This window comes from Trichosurus vulpecula, chromosome 3 (genome assembly GCF_011100635.1).
Source record: "Trichosurus vulpecula isolate mTriVul1 chromosome 3, mTriVul1.pri, whole genome shotgun sequence".
Taxonomy (NCBI): Eukaryota; Metazoa; Chordata; class Mammalia; order Diprotodontia; family Phalangeridae; genus Trichosurus; species Trichosurus vulpecula.
In genome coordinates, this window is record NC_050575.1 from 63,502,797 (window position 1) to 63,517,812 (window position 15,016).

General features: G+C 42.7%; 1 protein-coding gene across 2 annotated transcripts in view; it reads left to right on the top strand.

Annotated features, from left to right (window-relative positions):
* GRIA1 (glutamate ionotropic receptor AMPA type subunit 1) overlaps positions 1 to 15,016 on the top strand; it is a 192,073-nt gene that overhangs the window by 170,663 nt on the left and 6,394 nt on the right. For both annotated transcript variants that reach the window (XM_036751410.1, XM_036751411.1), the window contains exon 13: positions 8,273 to 8,407. In XM_036751410.1, the coding sequence (XP_036607305.1) occupies positions 8,273 to 8,407 (135 nt within the window). The remainder of the gene's footprint in view (positions 1 to 8,272; positions 8,408 to 15,016) is intronic.

Genomic DNA, 15,016 nt, shown 5'->3' on the forward strand with positions numbered 1-15,016 from the left:
TGCTAGCAGAGCCAGGACTCAAATTTGGGTCTCCAGATTACAGATCAGTATTTTTTCCACTTAGTCCCTTTTTTGTGGATTCATCCCTCTGATATCTGAATCTCTTTCCCTGGCAAAGCATATAGAGGGACCATAAATTGCCAACTCTTTGGTCCTTGCATTGCATGGTTCTTTCCAATGCATGCAAGTTCCCCTGTAAATGAAGAGCAATTCTCTAGGGTCTGAACCTGGAAATTAAAGCAGTGTCTCAGCTACCTTGGGACAGTTGGCCAAACCCTGCATGCACCCATGCTCCTGGATGTCCCTAGCCAACTCACTGGAGCCCAGAGGGAAGTGAATGGGAAAAGAAAACTTATGTCAGACCAAACCTTAAGGCCTCAAAACATGTACTATACCAACTGTTCCTCATTTAATTTTATAGAATTAGCTACTGACTAATTTCATATACATGGACTCACTGGGGACCAGTGATATCAGGGTTAATCTCCTGGGACTGGCATGTGCTTTAACATACATGCAGTTGTCCCCATCAGACACTGAGTACAAGCCCTTAACACTAACATCAGAAGGATCTTCTTTCAAAATTCCCTGGTTTGTTTGTTTCTGAAGCTCCCATGGACACACATTTTAAACCCCCTATTTGTCCATCTTGAAGCTCCCAAGAGGAATAATAAATCCCCTCTACCCTTCCTGAAACTCCCAGGGACCCATATGGTCATCCAAAACATTGGGAGCTGAGACGAAGGGACTAAATCAAAACCAGGAAGAAGCTCCCTGAGGCTGCTAGCCTGGCCTAGTCCAGCCTACTTTCCAGAAACCCAAGGCCCTATCTGACCTAGTGCATGTTCTGGACAAACATGCCTCCCACAGAAGAAGTCACTCCTGGGATTACTAGCTTTACCTCCAGCCAGGCACTACTGTTTCTGGAAAAGCAAACACACACACACACACACACACACACACACACACACACACACTACCCCATCCCAGAAAAAAACTCTCTCTGCTTTCCAACTGCATGCTGATGTCTCCCTCTGGTCCTTGGGTGTTCTCCCCTGACCCACATGTCAATCCTTAGCTTTCCTGCCGCTACTGCTTTATTCAGGCAGAATGTTCTGAGGTGCCTTGTACAACAGCAGCAGGTCTCAGTACACACAGCTGAGAACAGCCGCCCCCACAATCCTCTCTTCTCATTGGTTACATAGACCAATTATTAGTACAATGGGCCAATTCTCATCCTGTGGAGCTGGCTCTTTGGGGAAAATCTGTAGGCTGGGGAACTGGCCTAGATTTGAAATGGAACAGTATTAAGTGGTCAATTAGCATTGGCTAATTTTTATTGGGTGACCTTGGAGGAATAGATTCTATAAAGAACCTTATCAAAGACATGAACCCCTGCCTCCTATGAACCCTTTGTCTATAAGTATATGCAAAGGAGGCCAAAAGCTTTTCAGAATGAATGGGAAAAATAAAGACTCTCCACATTATCAAAGGCTGAGCCGCCTTCACCACTAGGTCACAAAGGAATCCTTAGAGGATCCTAAGGTTTAGAATTGAAAGAGACATCAGGATCATCTACAGATGAGAAAATTGAGTTTTAGGGAGCTTTTGTGTTTCTCCTAAGGTCACATGGAATTTGAGTGTGTGTATGCTTCAGTGAGAGGACAGAGGCAAGCCAGTGACTCCTGACTGCAAAGAATAACATTGCACCTTACACAGTTCCCTTTAAATCCTGGCCACCCACTCCAGCGGGGTGCAGTCACCCTAGACGTCAAAAAAGAGGGGAAGTCAATCTAGCATCTGCAAAGTAATTAAAAGACTGCTTGGTCCCACTCTGTCCTTGAATGACTCTGATGTGATTCGACTCCCATTAAATGGCACCTGGACCCCAGCTTTGGACCTTATCCTGATTCTAATTCTAGCTTTGTCACCCTGAATAATGAATTGGATTCCTGATCCAATCCTAGCCTCCCTGCCTGATCTTCATGAATGTTACCGACCTGCTTCCTCCTCACATCCCTGGCTTCTTCCTTATCATCATTTCTTCCATTATTTTCATTGAGTTGCTTCCTGCTAGACCCTATGCCTGGGGTGCCTTCTGGCTTAGCAGAACTGGAATTGGACCTGAACCCCATTTCTAGTTCTGGCATCCTCTCCTCTGACAATGGATTCTCCTGCTTCATTCGTGGCTATTCACCTGTCCTTGGATCTAGGCCATGCCCTACCAGTGGCTTGAAGCACTACCCAATCTGGACTACTTAAGGAATCATTGGGTCATAAAATTTAGAACTGAAAAGAATCTTAGAAATCACTTAGTTCAACCTTCTCATTTACAGAAGAAGGGACTAGTAAGTATAAAATCCAGGTCCTCTGACTCCAAACCCAATGCTGTCTCCATTGCTGTAGTACATGACTTTCATTGGCAGTTGTCCAGTTCAGAGCCATCATGGGTGCCTTCAGTTGGTTGGACCTCTTTGAGTATCTGTTTCACAATCACCAGAAAAAAATGGAGCCTATCTTTTGATTTGGCACAAACATGAAGCTCATTTCTCATCTTTTAAGACTATCACCCAGTTTCTGTGTTTTCAGCCAGAAGGACCACCTACCTGCATATAGTTCCTGATTATCTACTGTGTGAACTAACCATACACTTAATCCTTTTTTCCTATTGACATCGACCCCAATAACACTTGCTTTGGAAGACAGGCAAGGAGAAACAAAGTGAAGGAAGAATATAAAGACCCAACCCATGGGCTTACTTTTATTGGTGGCTCTGGGAGAAGATGAAGTAGTTGCTGGATGCCAACTATACGTGCTCAGTACAGTAAGACCTATAGAAGGCTCACAACCCTAACCCTTGAGGAGTTTATAGTCTCGTTTTGGAAGGAATCTTAGAGAAGTTGAACCCTAACTGAACAGAAATCACCTCTACAACATTCCCAACAAGCAAACACCAAGCCTTTGCTTGAAGATCTCTGATGCTGGAGAACTCACTGTCTCCCAAGATAGCATGTTTTACTTGTGAATAACTAAGTTTGTTAGGAAGTTTTTCTTCTGTTGAACTGAAATCTGCCTCCTCTATATTCTCCCCATTGGCTCTACCCTCCAGGGCCAAGCAAAATACATCTGATTCCTCCTTTACATGACAACCCTTCAAATACTTCAAGACAGCTATATCTGCATCCCCTTTCTCCCACCCACTTTTCTCTTCTCCAGATGTTAATATCTCTGGCTTTTTTTCAATAGCTATTCGTGTGACATGTTTAAAGTCTTCACCATCGTTGTGACTTTTCTCTGGGCCTCTTTCATCTTGTCAATGTCCTTCCTAAAATGTCCATTCCAGACCTAGAGAAAGGACTCTGGATTGATTCTGATGAGAGCCAAGTGCAATGTGACTGTCCCTCCCTTATTCTGAATCACTCTGGTTCTGTGGGTGAAATCTAAGAGCGTCATTGGCTTTTTGGTGGCCATATTATCCTGCTGATTCCTTTCTAGTCTTAGTCATCTAGAACCTTCCAGACCTTATGAAAAAGGCAGCAAACTAAGGCAAGAATAGCATACAAGGGGTTAAAAAAGAACAGACGGGGGGGGGGCCTCATCGCTATGGCAACTAACCCAAGGGTTCTGAAAGACTGAGTTTATGTTTCTTTTCACCCGTCACTCTTCTCCATGCTATCCCTCTCTTCCCCCAGCAGGAGACAAGTTGTGACATTTTCACGCCCACTAACAAGCTGCCTGGCTTGGAGGAGGGGGGACAGGACTATGGGCTTGGATAGTTCTCCTAAGCTAGGGATGACTAAACAAAGGGGGTCCCAGAAAGAAGAGCTCAAAACCACCACCACCACCTCTTCTCTAAGACATAACCAAAAGGCTTTTAAAAAGACATAAGCAACCATTTCAAAGCTTAGCTGGAAACTAGCTATATGGGATGTCTACACCAGCACATGCCTATGCCCCCCACACATATGTGTGTGGTAGGGAAGAGCAGGAAAAGAGAGACAGAGATGCAAGCTACAACTCTAGAAGAAAAAAGAGTGACTTTGAAGTGTTTACTTCTGTTCCATCACACGGTATACGAAAGCCAAGTTACAGCTGAAGGAGGCAGTAAGGGGGTTCACATCTCACACAGCTAGAGGAAGCAGCAGGGAACACCACATCTAGCACCACTGGAGAACACAGCCACATTCAGCCTAGATGGATAGTAAAGTGGCTAACACCTATCGCTTCTTGGAAGAAGGCTAAATTATAGAGATCACATCCATGTTCCTAATATGCAAGGGTCACATATCCACAGATGAACAAGATACATACCATATAAAGCTACAACCTCATTTCTACCTAAAAATAAATAACCAAAGAAAGGAAAATTATAATTCCTCAGAATCCAATATGGTTAATGCCCAGACACTCATGTTTTCTAAATGTTGGTGGCCAGAAGATAATGTGTCTGCTCTTTTTCCATTCCCAGCATTCTCCTACAGGAGATATGCAGTCAGCCTCCAGTAATGGAACAATGCCTATTCAGTTGTATTGACGTAGATGGAAGCAGGACAAGGGTGCCCCTCACATGCCTAGTTGACCTGCCCTATAGCTTACTCTGGTTCTTACCACCCTAGATCTAGCTGGGAGGCTAGGAGTGGGATCTCTGGTGCTAAGGGTGGGGAATGATGTCGCTGTGCTTTCCAAAGCTACACTGGAGCATTTGGCTGAACCTTTGTGGTGCCCACTTGACTTTTCCAACTGTGGTACATATGATCCTCTCATCCAATGTATGATTCCCCATCCTCTATACTCAAACTGCCTTCTCCCCATTGTTCTCGGAGAAGAGATATGTGCAGGAGGTAACATAGCTGCCATCTCCAAGTGTGAGGCCCCTCATGCCTTTAGCTATGAGGATACAACCCTGCTGTCATCTCTCAGGATGTAACCTCACTGCCTCTGCTGTACCCAGCTCGGGAGGATATGGTCCTCCAGCCATGACTCCTCCCCATCATATAAACTATACACTCACTGATAATTGCAGGAGGAGATATCCCTGTTGCGTTCTCCAGGTAAATAAAAATTTGACCTTCATTGTATTCTCCAGTGTTGCTGGTGACAATATTTTCATTTCCAGATATGTGGGATATAGCTGCTCTGATTCTTCAAGGTATGGAGGACATGGCCTCCTCACCTCCATCTGCCCCCACCCCACTCAAGTAGGCCAGTAAGGGACATTAATTGAGCTGTGTATAATAACCTTCCACAGAATCAGTGGGGAAGATGACAGAGAAATTGAAAAGAACAAGTCTCTGATCTTTAAGAGATTCCAATCTAGCTGGTCATGACCCTCCACTGTCTGGAATGACAAGTCTCTGATCTTTAACAGGTTCCAATCTAGCTGGACATAACTCTCCACTGTCTGGAATGCAAACAAGGTTCCCCCTCTGTGACCCAGTTGGGAAGGATGGAGCCACAAAGGGCAACTTCAAAGGGGAAGATCAGCTCCGTATGAAATTTTCTTATGAGTCTAAAGCCTGTCAGCATGAAGGAGAATATCCCCAGGTCTCATACATCTGGCACACCTGCTACCTGCTGTCCTCCAGGCATCCCAGAGCCTAGGTAGTGGGCATAGAAAGTCAAGGACTTCATTCTTTAAAGAACTTACAAAAACAGTTGCGCCCACAATCCTTCCACCCACCACCAGTGCCATTACTCCAATACTAGGAAAAGACCACATGGAGACGTGACAAGTTTGAATGACAAAATAAACGAAACAGTCCAACTTCTGCTCTCACTGTCTTAATCTCAGCCAGACTCAGCATAATTGTGGAGCTGGCAAAAGTTGTCCTTGGCACTCTTTTCCAGGTGCCTCTCCTGCTCCCTGGCACCTACTCCCTGCTTTGGTGCCTACTGTGTATCCTTCTCCCAAAAGCCCTTGCTCGTTTGCAGTTTGCTTTCAACTAATCCCTGGTAAGGTGTTAGCCGATAAGGGCTTGAGATATTCAGTGGATCCCAAGAATTGGAAAGGACCTGAAGCTTCATTCTGCCTAGCTCCCTGCATGATCCGTGAATCTGCTGTGCCCAATATTGTTCCATCCAACCCCTGCATGAACAGACTACTCCTTGGTCACTCAAAACAATATGAATTTTAACAGAGGATGCTGAAAGAGCCAAGACTTTGAGATCTAGAGGAGTGACTTTCTAATGGTGGAATATCAGGCATGAATATGCACAATGGGGAAGATATAGAATCGTAGATTAAGGATCAAAAGGTACCTCAGAGGTTACCTGTTCCAACCCCTTAGTTTTACAGATGAGGAAACTGAGTCCCAGAAAGATTAAGTGACTTGTTCAAGGTTACATTGACAGAGTGGCAGAGCCATTTTTAACCCACATCATCTGATTCCCAATACCTCAGATTTCTACCACACTTCTATCTTTCCAATTCTACAATATATGTAGCTGGCCCAGGATTCATTGTGACATCCTGCCTTTGTCCGGAGAGGGAGACACCATTATATTAGAGCAGGAGAAATACTGCCCTTTGATTAATCATTAATGTGTTTTTTTTTTAAAGCCAGACCCTGGCTTGTCAAGCATAATGCATGTTCAGCTCCATCTAATTTAACAATTACAAGAAAGTCACTCAGGGGTATACACTTGGTACCAAAGCAAGCTGTGGATTTAAATCCTTCCATTTGACTAGGAAACTGTAAATTCTGGGGAGCCATTTTTGGCTGTTAGCAGTCATAAGGCTGAATCCTGCTGAACTTGGGACAACGCACCCAGTCCAACAAAGATAGAAGTCATTAGCCACCTAAATCCATCACTTCTGCATAGTGGGAACCTGACTCGTAGGTGTCAGGGGGGAATACAAAGGGAAACAAGGTTCATGACTGAATCTATAATATATAAGACAACCCACCTAATAACTCATTGAACGTTTTGATTTGAGTTTATTTGTTTTGTTGTGTTTCTTAATGCCCAGCCAGCCCAGAAACCCAATGCCCACACACTAACAAATTTAGGGATGTGTTTGTGCAAGTGATTTGTGCATTTTGCTTGGCTTCTCAGAGACAAATTGTGTCTAAGGTCATACCTGGGGAAATGTTATAATCAGGGTCATTTTGTTGTTTTTGCTGTTAAGCTAATCACAATAGGTTAATCTTTACATGGGGGTGGGGGGACTTTTTGTCCATATTTGAGTTGTCTATCACTCTAATGGACCAAATTCTTTTCATTGACTTGGCCCGTCCCATCATAGCTCCTATTTTGGAGTGATTTTTTTTTCCTATTCATCAGTGAGGCCAGACCCTATGCTATGTATATCTCAAGCCAGTCCTCTTTAGCACCTTCCCTATGGTTCAACACGGACACCTTTAAACACCTCAGTGCAGGAATGATCCTAGACCTATGGGAAAAACCAACCATACCTGCTGAATTTTTACCTGGTGCTGAGTGCCAATGGCAAGAGCTTGGGCTGGACAACGTTTGCCCCCGGCCGTGCAGACTGATTCCTGAAGACTGTCTTTAGTCCCTTACAATACAGATTTCAAAAGCCCAGCACTTGGGTCTGCCCCCCTTAAGCTTTTCAACGAGCATATGAAGTACAAAAATGACTCCAATTAAACCTAATTAATAGGATTTAATAGAGCAATTTCTCTATTTCAATGCTATTTTGCTATTTAAAGCACTTTTTGAAAACTGAGCCACCAAAAGCTAAATTAAAATGTATGCATACATCAATTGGTCTCTATTTCATGAACAGTCCCTGTTTGAGAAAAAAACTGAGATCAAATAATATCTGGGGAAAGTTGATTCCAAGGACCAGTTCTCAGGCTAATACTGAGAGAAACAAACGTAGAGCCGGACCAATGTGTTGCTGAGCAACAGACGGTGCGGGGGATCCAATCTGGGAGGAAAGGGAACAGCATTCCCAAAGAAGAGTTGGGGGGAGGGAGAAGCAGTGGCTGAAGTCCATTGCCACTGAAATGGGGGAAAGTGTTTCCATCCATAATTGAGAATAGATATTTGGGGCCTAGGGACAAATCCAAACCTTGAATCTAACCAGGAGTCCCTCATGTACATATGCAGGAGGTCATTAATGATTCAACGTAAAAGATGCTTTAGAACCATGGTGCGTGTTAAAGGAGGGTGGGGGGAGAGGGGAGGTGGGGGATGAGTGTGTGTATATCTATTTGTATATATATATGTTACAAGGTTTTTCAATAGCCCTTTGGTTCACTTTTTTTCTTTCTCTCCCTGGTTCCTTCTTCCTTTCTTCTCTTAGGATAAAACAAGTGCTCTGAGCCTCAGCAATGTGGCCGGGGTGTTCTACATTCTGATCGGAGGCCTCGGACTGGCCATGCTGGTTGCCTTAATCGAGTTTTGCTACAAGTCTCGTAGTGAATCCAAGCGGATGAAGGTGGCATTCCTTTTGCAAGCCTAGTCTTATCCCTTCTCTAGTCCTCAGGCTCCCAGGGAACCCTTCAGGAATGGAAATCTCTTTTATTAGAAAGATGATGGGAATATGGTAATAAGGAAGGAAAATTGGGAGAGGGAATAAGCATTTATCAAGCTCCTACTATTTGCCAGACACCGTGCTAAGCACTTTACAGAAAATATCTCATTTGTTTTCATTAATAGTCCACAAAGGTTATAATAGCTTACATTTCTATGCTGGTTCAAAATCCAGCTTGGAGGTAAGGGGTAGGCCCAATACATTTTTAATTTTAATCTCCACTATTAACATTTCCTCCATTACTTTCTTAAGTCTAGAGGATAATCAACTAAACCACAAATCAAGCCCTGATTTGCACTTTTTGCCAATTTGCATGGCATAAATGCTCCCGCAAGCCAGTTTGAGCTGGTTCCACTATACCCCTGGAGATAAGGTTAAGAAGACAAGGTGCTTTTCTTACAACAGCCTTGAGTCACTCTTAATTCTCCACCCATTTGCCTGATGAGGAAACTATAGTTCCAGAAAACTGTGTCAGAACCCCAAGGTCAAATGACTCTAAGTTTAGGGATTTTCTGGCTATATCAAGATGGAAAAAGAAGGCCACAAGTGGAAAAGATAGAAGATGTCAATTAGCCGATCAACAGGTACCAAACTGGTCCAAACGTAGACAGCATGGCATAGCAGGCAGTCTGATACCTCCTATGTCCGTGAGACCTTTGGAAAGGCCATCCATGGAAATGGCGCTACATTTAGAGGCAGAGGACCTGGAATCAAACCCAAGCTCTTTTACTTAATAAGGATTAAGTACTTGGGAAATACTTGGGAAAATCATTTAACCTCTCTTGGACTATATCTTCATCTGTAAAATGAAAGGGGTGGGGGAAGTGTAGACTACATTATCTCAAAGGTTCTTTCTAGTAAACCTTTGATTTTATGGCCCTGAGAGGTGCCCAGGTGCATTGATGAAGAGATTTTCCACACTAAGAGAATAGTTTTTCAAATAGTTTTTAAAATTGGATGTACACTAAAATGATATCTTCTTAAGAAGGAAATATATATATATATATATATATTTATGTTGTTTTTCAGTCATGTCCAACTAACTCTTCATGACCCCATTTGGGATTTTCTTGGCAAGGATATTAGAATGGTTTGCCAATTCCTTCTCCAGCTTATTTTATAGATGAGGAAACTGAGGCAAACAGGGTGAAGTAACTTGCCCAGGGTCAGACAGCTAGTAAGTGTCTGAGGTTGGATTTAAATTCGGGTGTTCCTGACTCCAAGCCCAACACTATCCACTGTGCCACCTAGGTGCATAGATAGATAGATAGATAGATAGATAGATAGATAGATAGATAGATATAGATATGTATATGTATATGCGTATATGGATGTATACATATGTGTATAAGGTACATAGATGACAGATATAGATAGATATGTGTATATGTATATGGTATATATGTATGTATATGTACATGTGTATATGTATATACATACATATGTGCGTGTATATATATATATATAATGTTGGTTTAAATATAGAGATGTAATATTGGTTTAGATATCTCAATTCTGGCATATGTAAAACCCAAATGTAGTACCCAGTTGGGTTTTTTTCAGCGTATACCTAGATTTTTTTCATTATAAAATACATTTTAAGGGTATACCCTCTTTTCAGGGGCAGACTATTCTGACCATTATGGTAACTATACACTAAAAATAACACTGATTATAGGCTGGAGTTCTGGGAATTTCACTGAAACCAAATGAAAATCTTTACTAGCAAAGTCAGCAGGATGTAGAGAAGTGAATTAACTATGCAATTAATCATCATCATCATCATCCCCATCCCCATCTTGGGGTTTAGAGCTAGAAGGGAAATTAGAAGTCTTCTAGTTCAATCCCTTCCTTGCACAGGTGAACACACTGAGGCTCGGATGGTTAAATAATTGCCACCACAACAAAATAACAGCTAACATCCATAGAGAGATCTGAGGCTTGCAAAGTGCTTTGTTCCCAGGGTAGTAAGAATAAATAGTTGAACCCCTGTCTTCTAAACTCTTAATCACCACTCCCTTGCAAGTTCAGGTCATAACCCTGTTCTGCTCAAAAAAGCCACTGCTTCAATTGTCCCTCCGCTACCACCACCACCCACTGTCTGCCTAATAAAGTTTAGACCTTTAAGTCTGGCATGGGCATCTAGGTTGCCCAATGTATACAGTTCCCAGCCTAGACTCAGGAAGACTCATCTCTCTGAGTTCAAATCTGGCCTCAGACACTGACAAGCTGTGTGACCCTGGGCAAATCACTTAACCCTGTTTGCCTCAGTTCCCTCATCTGTAAAATGAGCTGGAGAAGGAAATGGCAAACCATTCTGATATCTCTGCCAAGAAAACCCCAACTGGGATAATGAAAAATCAGATATGACTGAACAAGAATGACAACAAAAAAGTCTGGCATGAAAGATCCTCCAGTACCTGGCACCACCCTACCTTTCCAGCCTCATCTCTTTCCATACCCTACATCAGCCAGTATGAACTATTTACTATGCCCATTAATAGCCATAAGCTTTCCCACCCTTCTCCTCTCGCTCCTATTTTCCCCTATATTGTTTGCACTCCTCACCTCTGTCCACTGAAATCTAATCTAATGTTTGGGTCACCAAGTCCTTTTTCCTGTATTACCTCCCTCAATCTTCCTGAGAACTGCGATGGTAGATATCATTATCCCCGTTCTACAGATGTGGAACCTTACTCAGAGCCACCAAGGGACTTGCCTATTACTACACAGCCAGTGAATGGTAGAGCTTGGTCTAGAATAGTGCCTTTCATTTGACTTTAGAAAAAGCAAAGCCTAGGGGCAGCTAGGTGACTCAGTGAGTAGAGCACTGGCCCTGGAGTCAGGAGGACCTGAGTTCAAATGCGGCCTCAGACACTTGACACACTAGCTGTGTGACCTTGGGCAAGTCACTTAACCCCACTTGTCCTGCCTTCCCCCTGCAAAAAAAGAAAAAAGAAAAAGAAAAGCCTTGAAGGCAGGTAGGTGGCATAGTGGATAGACCACTGGGCCTGAAGTTAAGAAAAACCTGAGTTTGAATCTGGCCCCAGACACTTACTAGCTGCATGACCCTGAGCAAATCCACTTAATCTCTGTGTGCCTCAGTTTCTTCATTTGTAAAACTGGGCTAACAGTAGCACCTCCCCCCCCTCTATCCAGGGTTGTGAGGATCCAATGAGGTAATTTGTAAAGTGCTATAGAAATGTTAGAGCTTATTATTCAATTCAGCAAATATTTGTTAAGGGCTGCTATGTTTCCAGCACTGTGCCAGGCACTGGAGATACAAAGACACATCTGAAGCAGACACTGCCTTCAAGGCGTGTGCCTCCTAGACTGATACAACATGCAGGACTGGACCTTTAATTTCATTAGTATAGGGAACTTCCTCTTGCCTGGAACATCATTGTGTGTCAGGGGTGGGACTTGAACCCAGGATTCCTGGCTCTGAGGTTAGCTCTCTATCCACTACACCTCACTACCTCTCAAAGATCACATACACAGGTAAATATAAAGTAATTTGAGAAGAGAAAAAGGACTTAAAAGTAGATGCAAGTTGAGAGTGGGAGGAGGGGCTGGGGGAGTACAAAGAAGCTTCTAAAAGGGGATGAGTGAGCTGTACCTTACAGAACATTCTGGATTCTAAGAGGCAGAGGATGTGAGGGGAGCCCATTCTAGTTATAAAAGACAAACAACTCATGGAAATGGGAACAGGAATCCCCTAGTAGGGCTAGCAAATAAAGTATACAGAGAGGGTGATGTGGAATAAATCTGGAAAGAAAGGTGAGAGCCAGATTGAAGAGGGCTTTAAATGCCAGGCTGAGAGTTTAGATTTTTTTCTAGAAGGTTCTCTCATTTAGATCTCATAATAATGCTGTGAGGTTATCAAGGTGAGGGATTATTGTCTATCACCAGATGAAGGTCATATGATGAAGGTAGTGACTTGCCTAAGGTCCCACACATCTAGTTAAGTGGTAGAGTAGGAATTAGACCCTAGGTCTTCCTATAAAAGTTTGTCCCCCAGGCTAAAACGTAGCCTTTTTGCAAAGTTTAAGACTTAGAATGTAAAAGTTGGAAGGAATCTTGGAAGTCTTCTGGTCCAACATCCTTATTTTAGAGATGAGAAAACTGAATCCTATGATGTAGATTTCCCTGAGGTCAAATGACAAATTTTAGCTGAACTTGGACTCACATCTAGATCTCATGACTTCCAAAGTCCTGATTTTTTCCACCATACCAACCTAATTATCTAGCTTTCCTCTAACAAAAATTTTAAGTAAAGATTTAAAAGTTTTCTCATTGAAGTGATCATAACACTTCTCTCAGATTTCTACCTGAATTGACCTTTGAGGTCAATTAGGCCATCCCCTCGTTTTACAAATGAGGAAACTGAGGTTTAAAGAGATTGAATGATTGGCCAAGATAACAAAAGTAATGGGGGGGGGGCGGGGCAATCAAGCTTTAAATCTGTGCTCTCTAATGGCAAAGTTTGGACTCAGTAATTTGATGCCTTCAGTTTCTATTAATCCGTTGATCAACCATGATTTCTGTCCAACATATAATTTTATAGACTTAGAGTTAGAAGCGACCTCAGAGGTCATCTAGTCAACCCTCTCTTTTGGGTAAGCAGAAACTCAAGCTGTAGAAGCTAAGAGCCTTGCCTAGGGTCACATAAGAATCTTGCAACAGAGATGAAAACTTGAACCTATGACTCCAAACCTAGCACTGTTTCACTCTATCATATTGCTCCTCCATACACCTAAAATCTTAATATAGTTTTTAGTATCTCAACCTACCGAAAAGAAAGGGTACCAGGCCAGGAGTCAAGAAGACTCATCTTCCTGAGTTCAAATCTGGCCTCAGACACTCACTATAGCTATGTGACCCTGGGCAAATCACTCAGCCCTGTTTGCCTCGGTTTCCTCATCTGTACAATGATCTGGAGAAGGAAATCACAAACCACTCCAGTATCTTTGTCAGGAAAACTCCAAATGGGGTCACAAAGAGTCAGACATAAGCGAACAGAAGGTACTTTCACTGTCTTCATTAATCAATATGCCCCTTAATTTTCTCTTACTCAGAGGTGATAAGCTGACTCCACTCAGCCAGTCTTTTAGAAAGAGTTTTTAAGTTAGTCATTCTTATTATTCTGGGCTTTACCATCTCTACAAGCAACTATCTGCTTTCAGAAGCAGGAGGGCTTGCCCCACGTGGTAGTCCAAAGAGACCATAACAGGGACTTGTACTGATAACTTTGCCTCTTGATTGTTCCTTTACCTTCTTATCTCAGAGCCATTCAGAGCACTGCTGGTGAGACATTTTGCCTCAAATCCCTGTGCTCAGAATCAAACCCTCCCCTCAGTTCAGAAAGAGTCCTCCTATGTGATCAATGCCAGCCCTCTTTTCTTCGTACCCCTCTCTCACGTCACAAGGCCACCAATATGGTTTCATCTGCAGCTGCCTTTTCTCAGAAGAGCAGGGGATAAAATATAATCTCCATTAGAGTCATAGAACAATCAGATTTAGAGGAGTCTTTGGACAGTGTGGTAGCAAAGCTATCATGTGTGATGTCGGAGGACCTGGGTTCAAGTCCTGGCTCCACCACTTACTAGTTTTAATAACATGGGTCCCACAGCTGCCTCCTAAAGACACCAAATGTACCCCTCCCTCTTAGCCTGGCAGGCAGCACAGGAAAGTGAAAAGAACAATAGACAGGGACTCAGGATCTCAGATCAAATCCTCCCTATGCCACTTAGAACCTGTGTAATATTACACAAGATACTTATTCTCTCTAGGACTCAGTTTCCCCATTTGTAAAATGACAAGGTTAGACTATACAACCATAATGTCTCTTCCAATTCCAAGTCTGTGTTTCTATGAATGAAATTAAAATACTAATACTAAAATAGCCAACATGATGTGCTTTAAGGTTTACAAAGCACCATCCATATCTTTTCCCATTTGAGTGTCCTAACAACCCTGGGCAACTGGTGCTATTATTTACCTCCATTGTACAGATAAGGAAACTGAGTTTCCATAGAGATTAAGTGATCTGCCCAGGGTCACACAATAAATCTGAAGCAGTATTGAAATATGAGTCTCAGACTCCAAATCTAAAACTATTCACTACATGCTAAAATTCAACAAATATTTATCAAGCACTTACCTAGTGTTGAAGGAAGTGGTATGTAGCAAAAACAGATACGACTTAGAGTTGGGCTAACTTCAGTTAATCAGTGAACATTTATTAAAGCTAAGCATGTGCCAGGCCCTGTGCTAAGCACTGATGATATAAGAAGAGGCAAAAGACAGCCCCTGTCCTCCAGGAACTTACAATGTAAAGGGGGTAACAACATGGAACAGATATATACAAAACAAACTATATACAGTATAATTAGGAAATATTTTAAAGAGGGAGAGGACTGGAATTAAGAGGGATTGGGGAAGGCTTCCTTTAGAAGGTGGGATTTTAGTTGGCATTTAAAGATAGCCAGGCAGGTCAATGGTCAGAGTGGA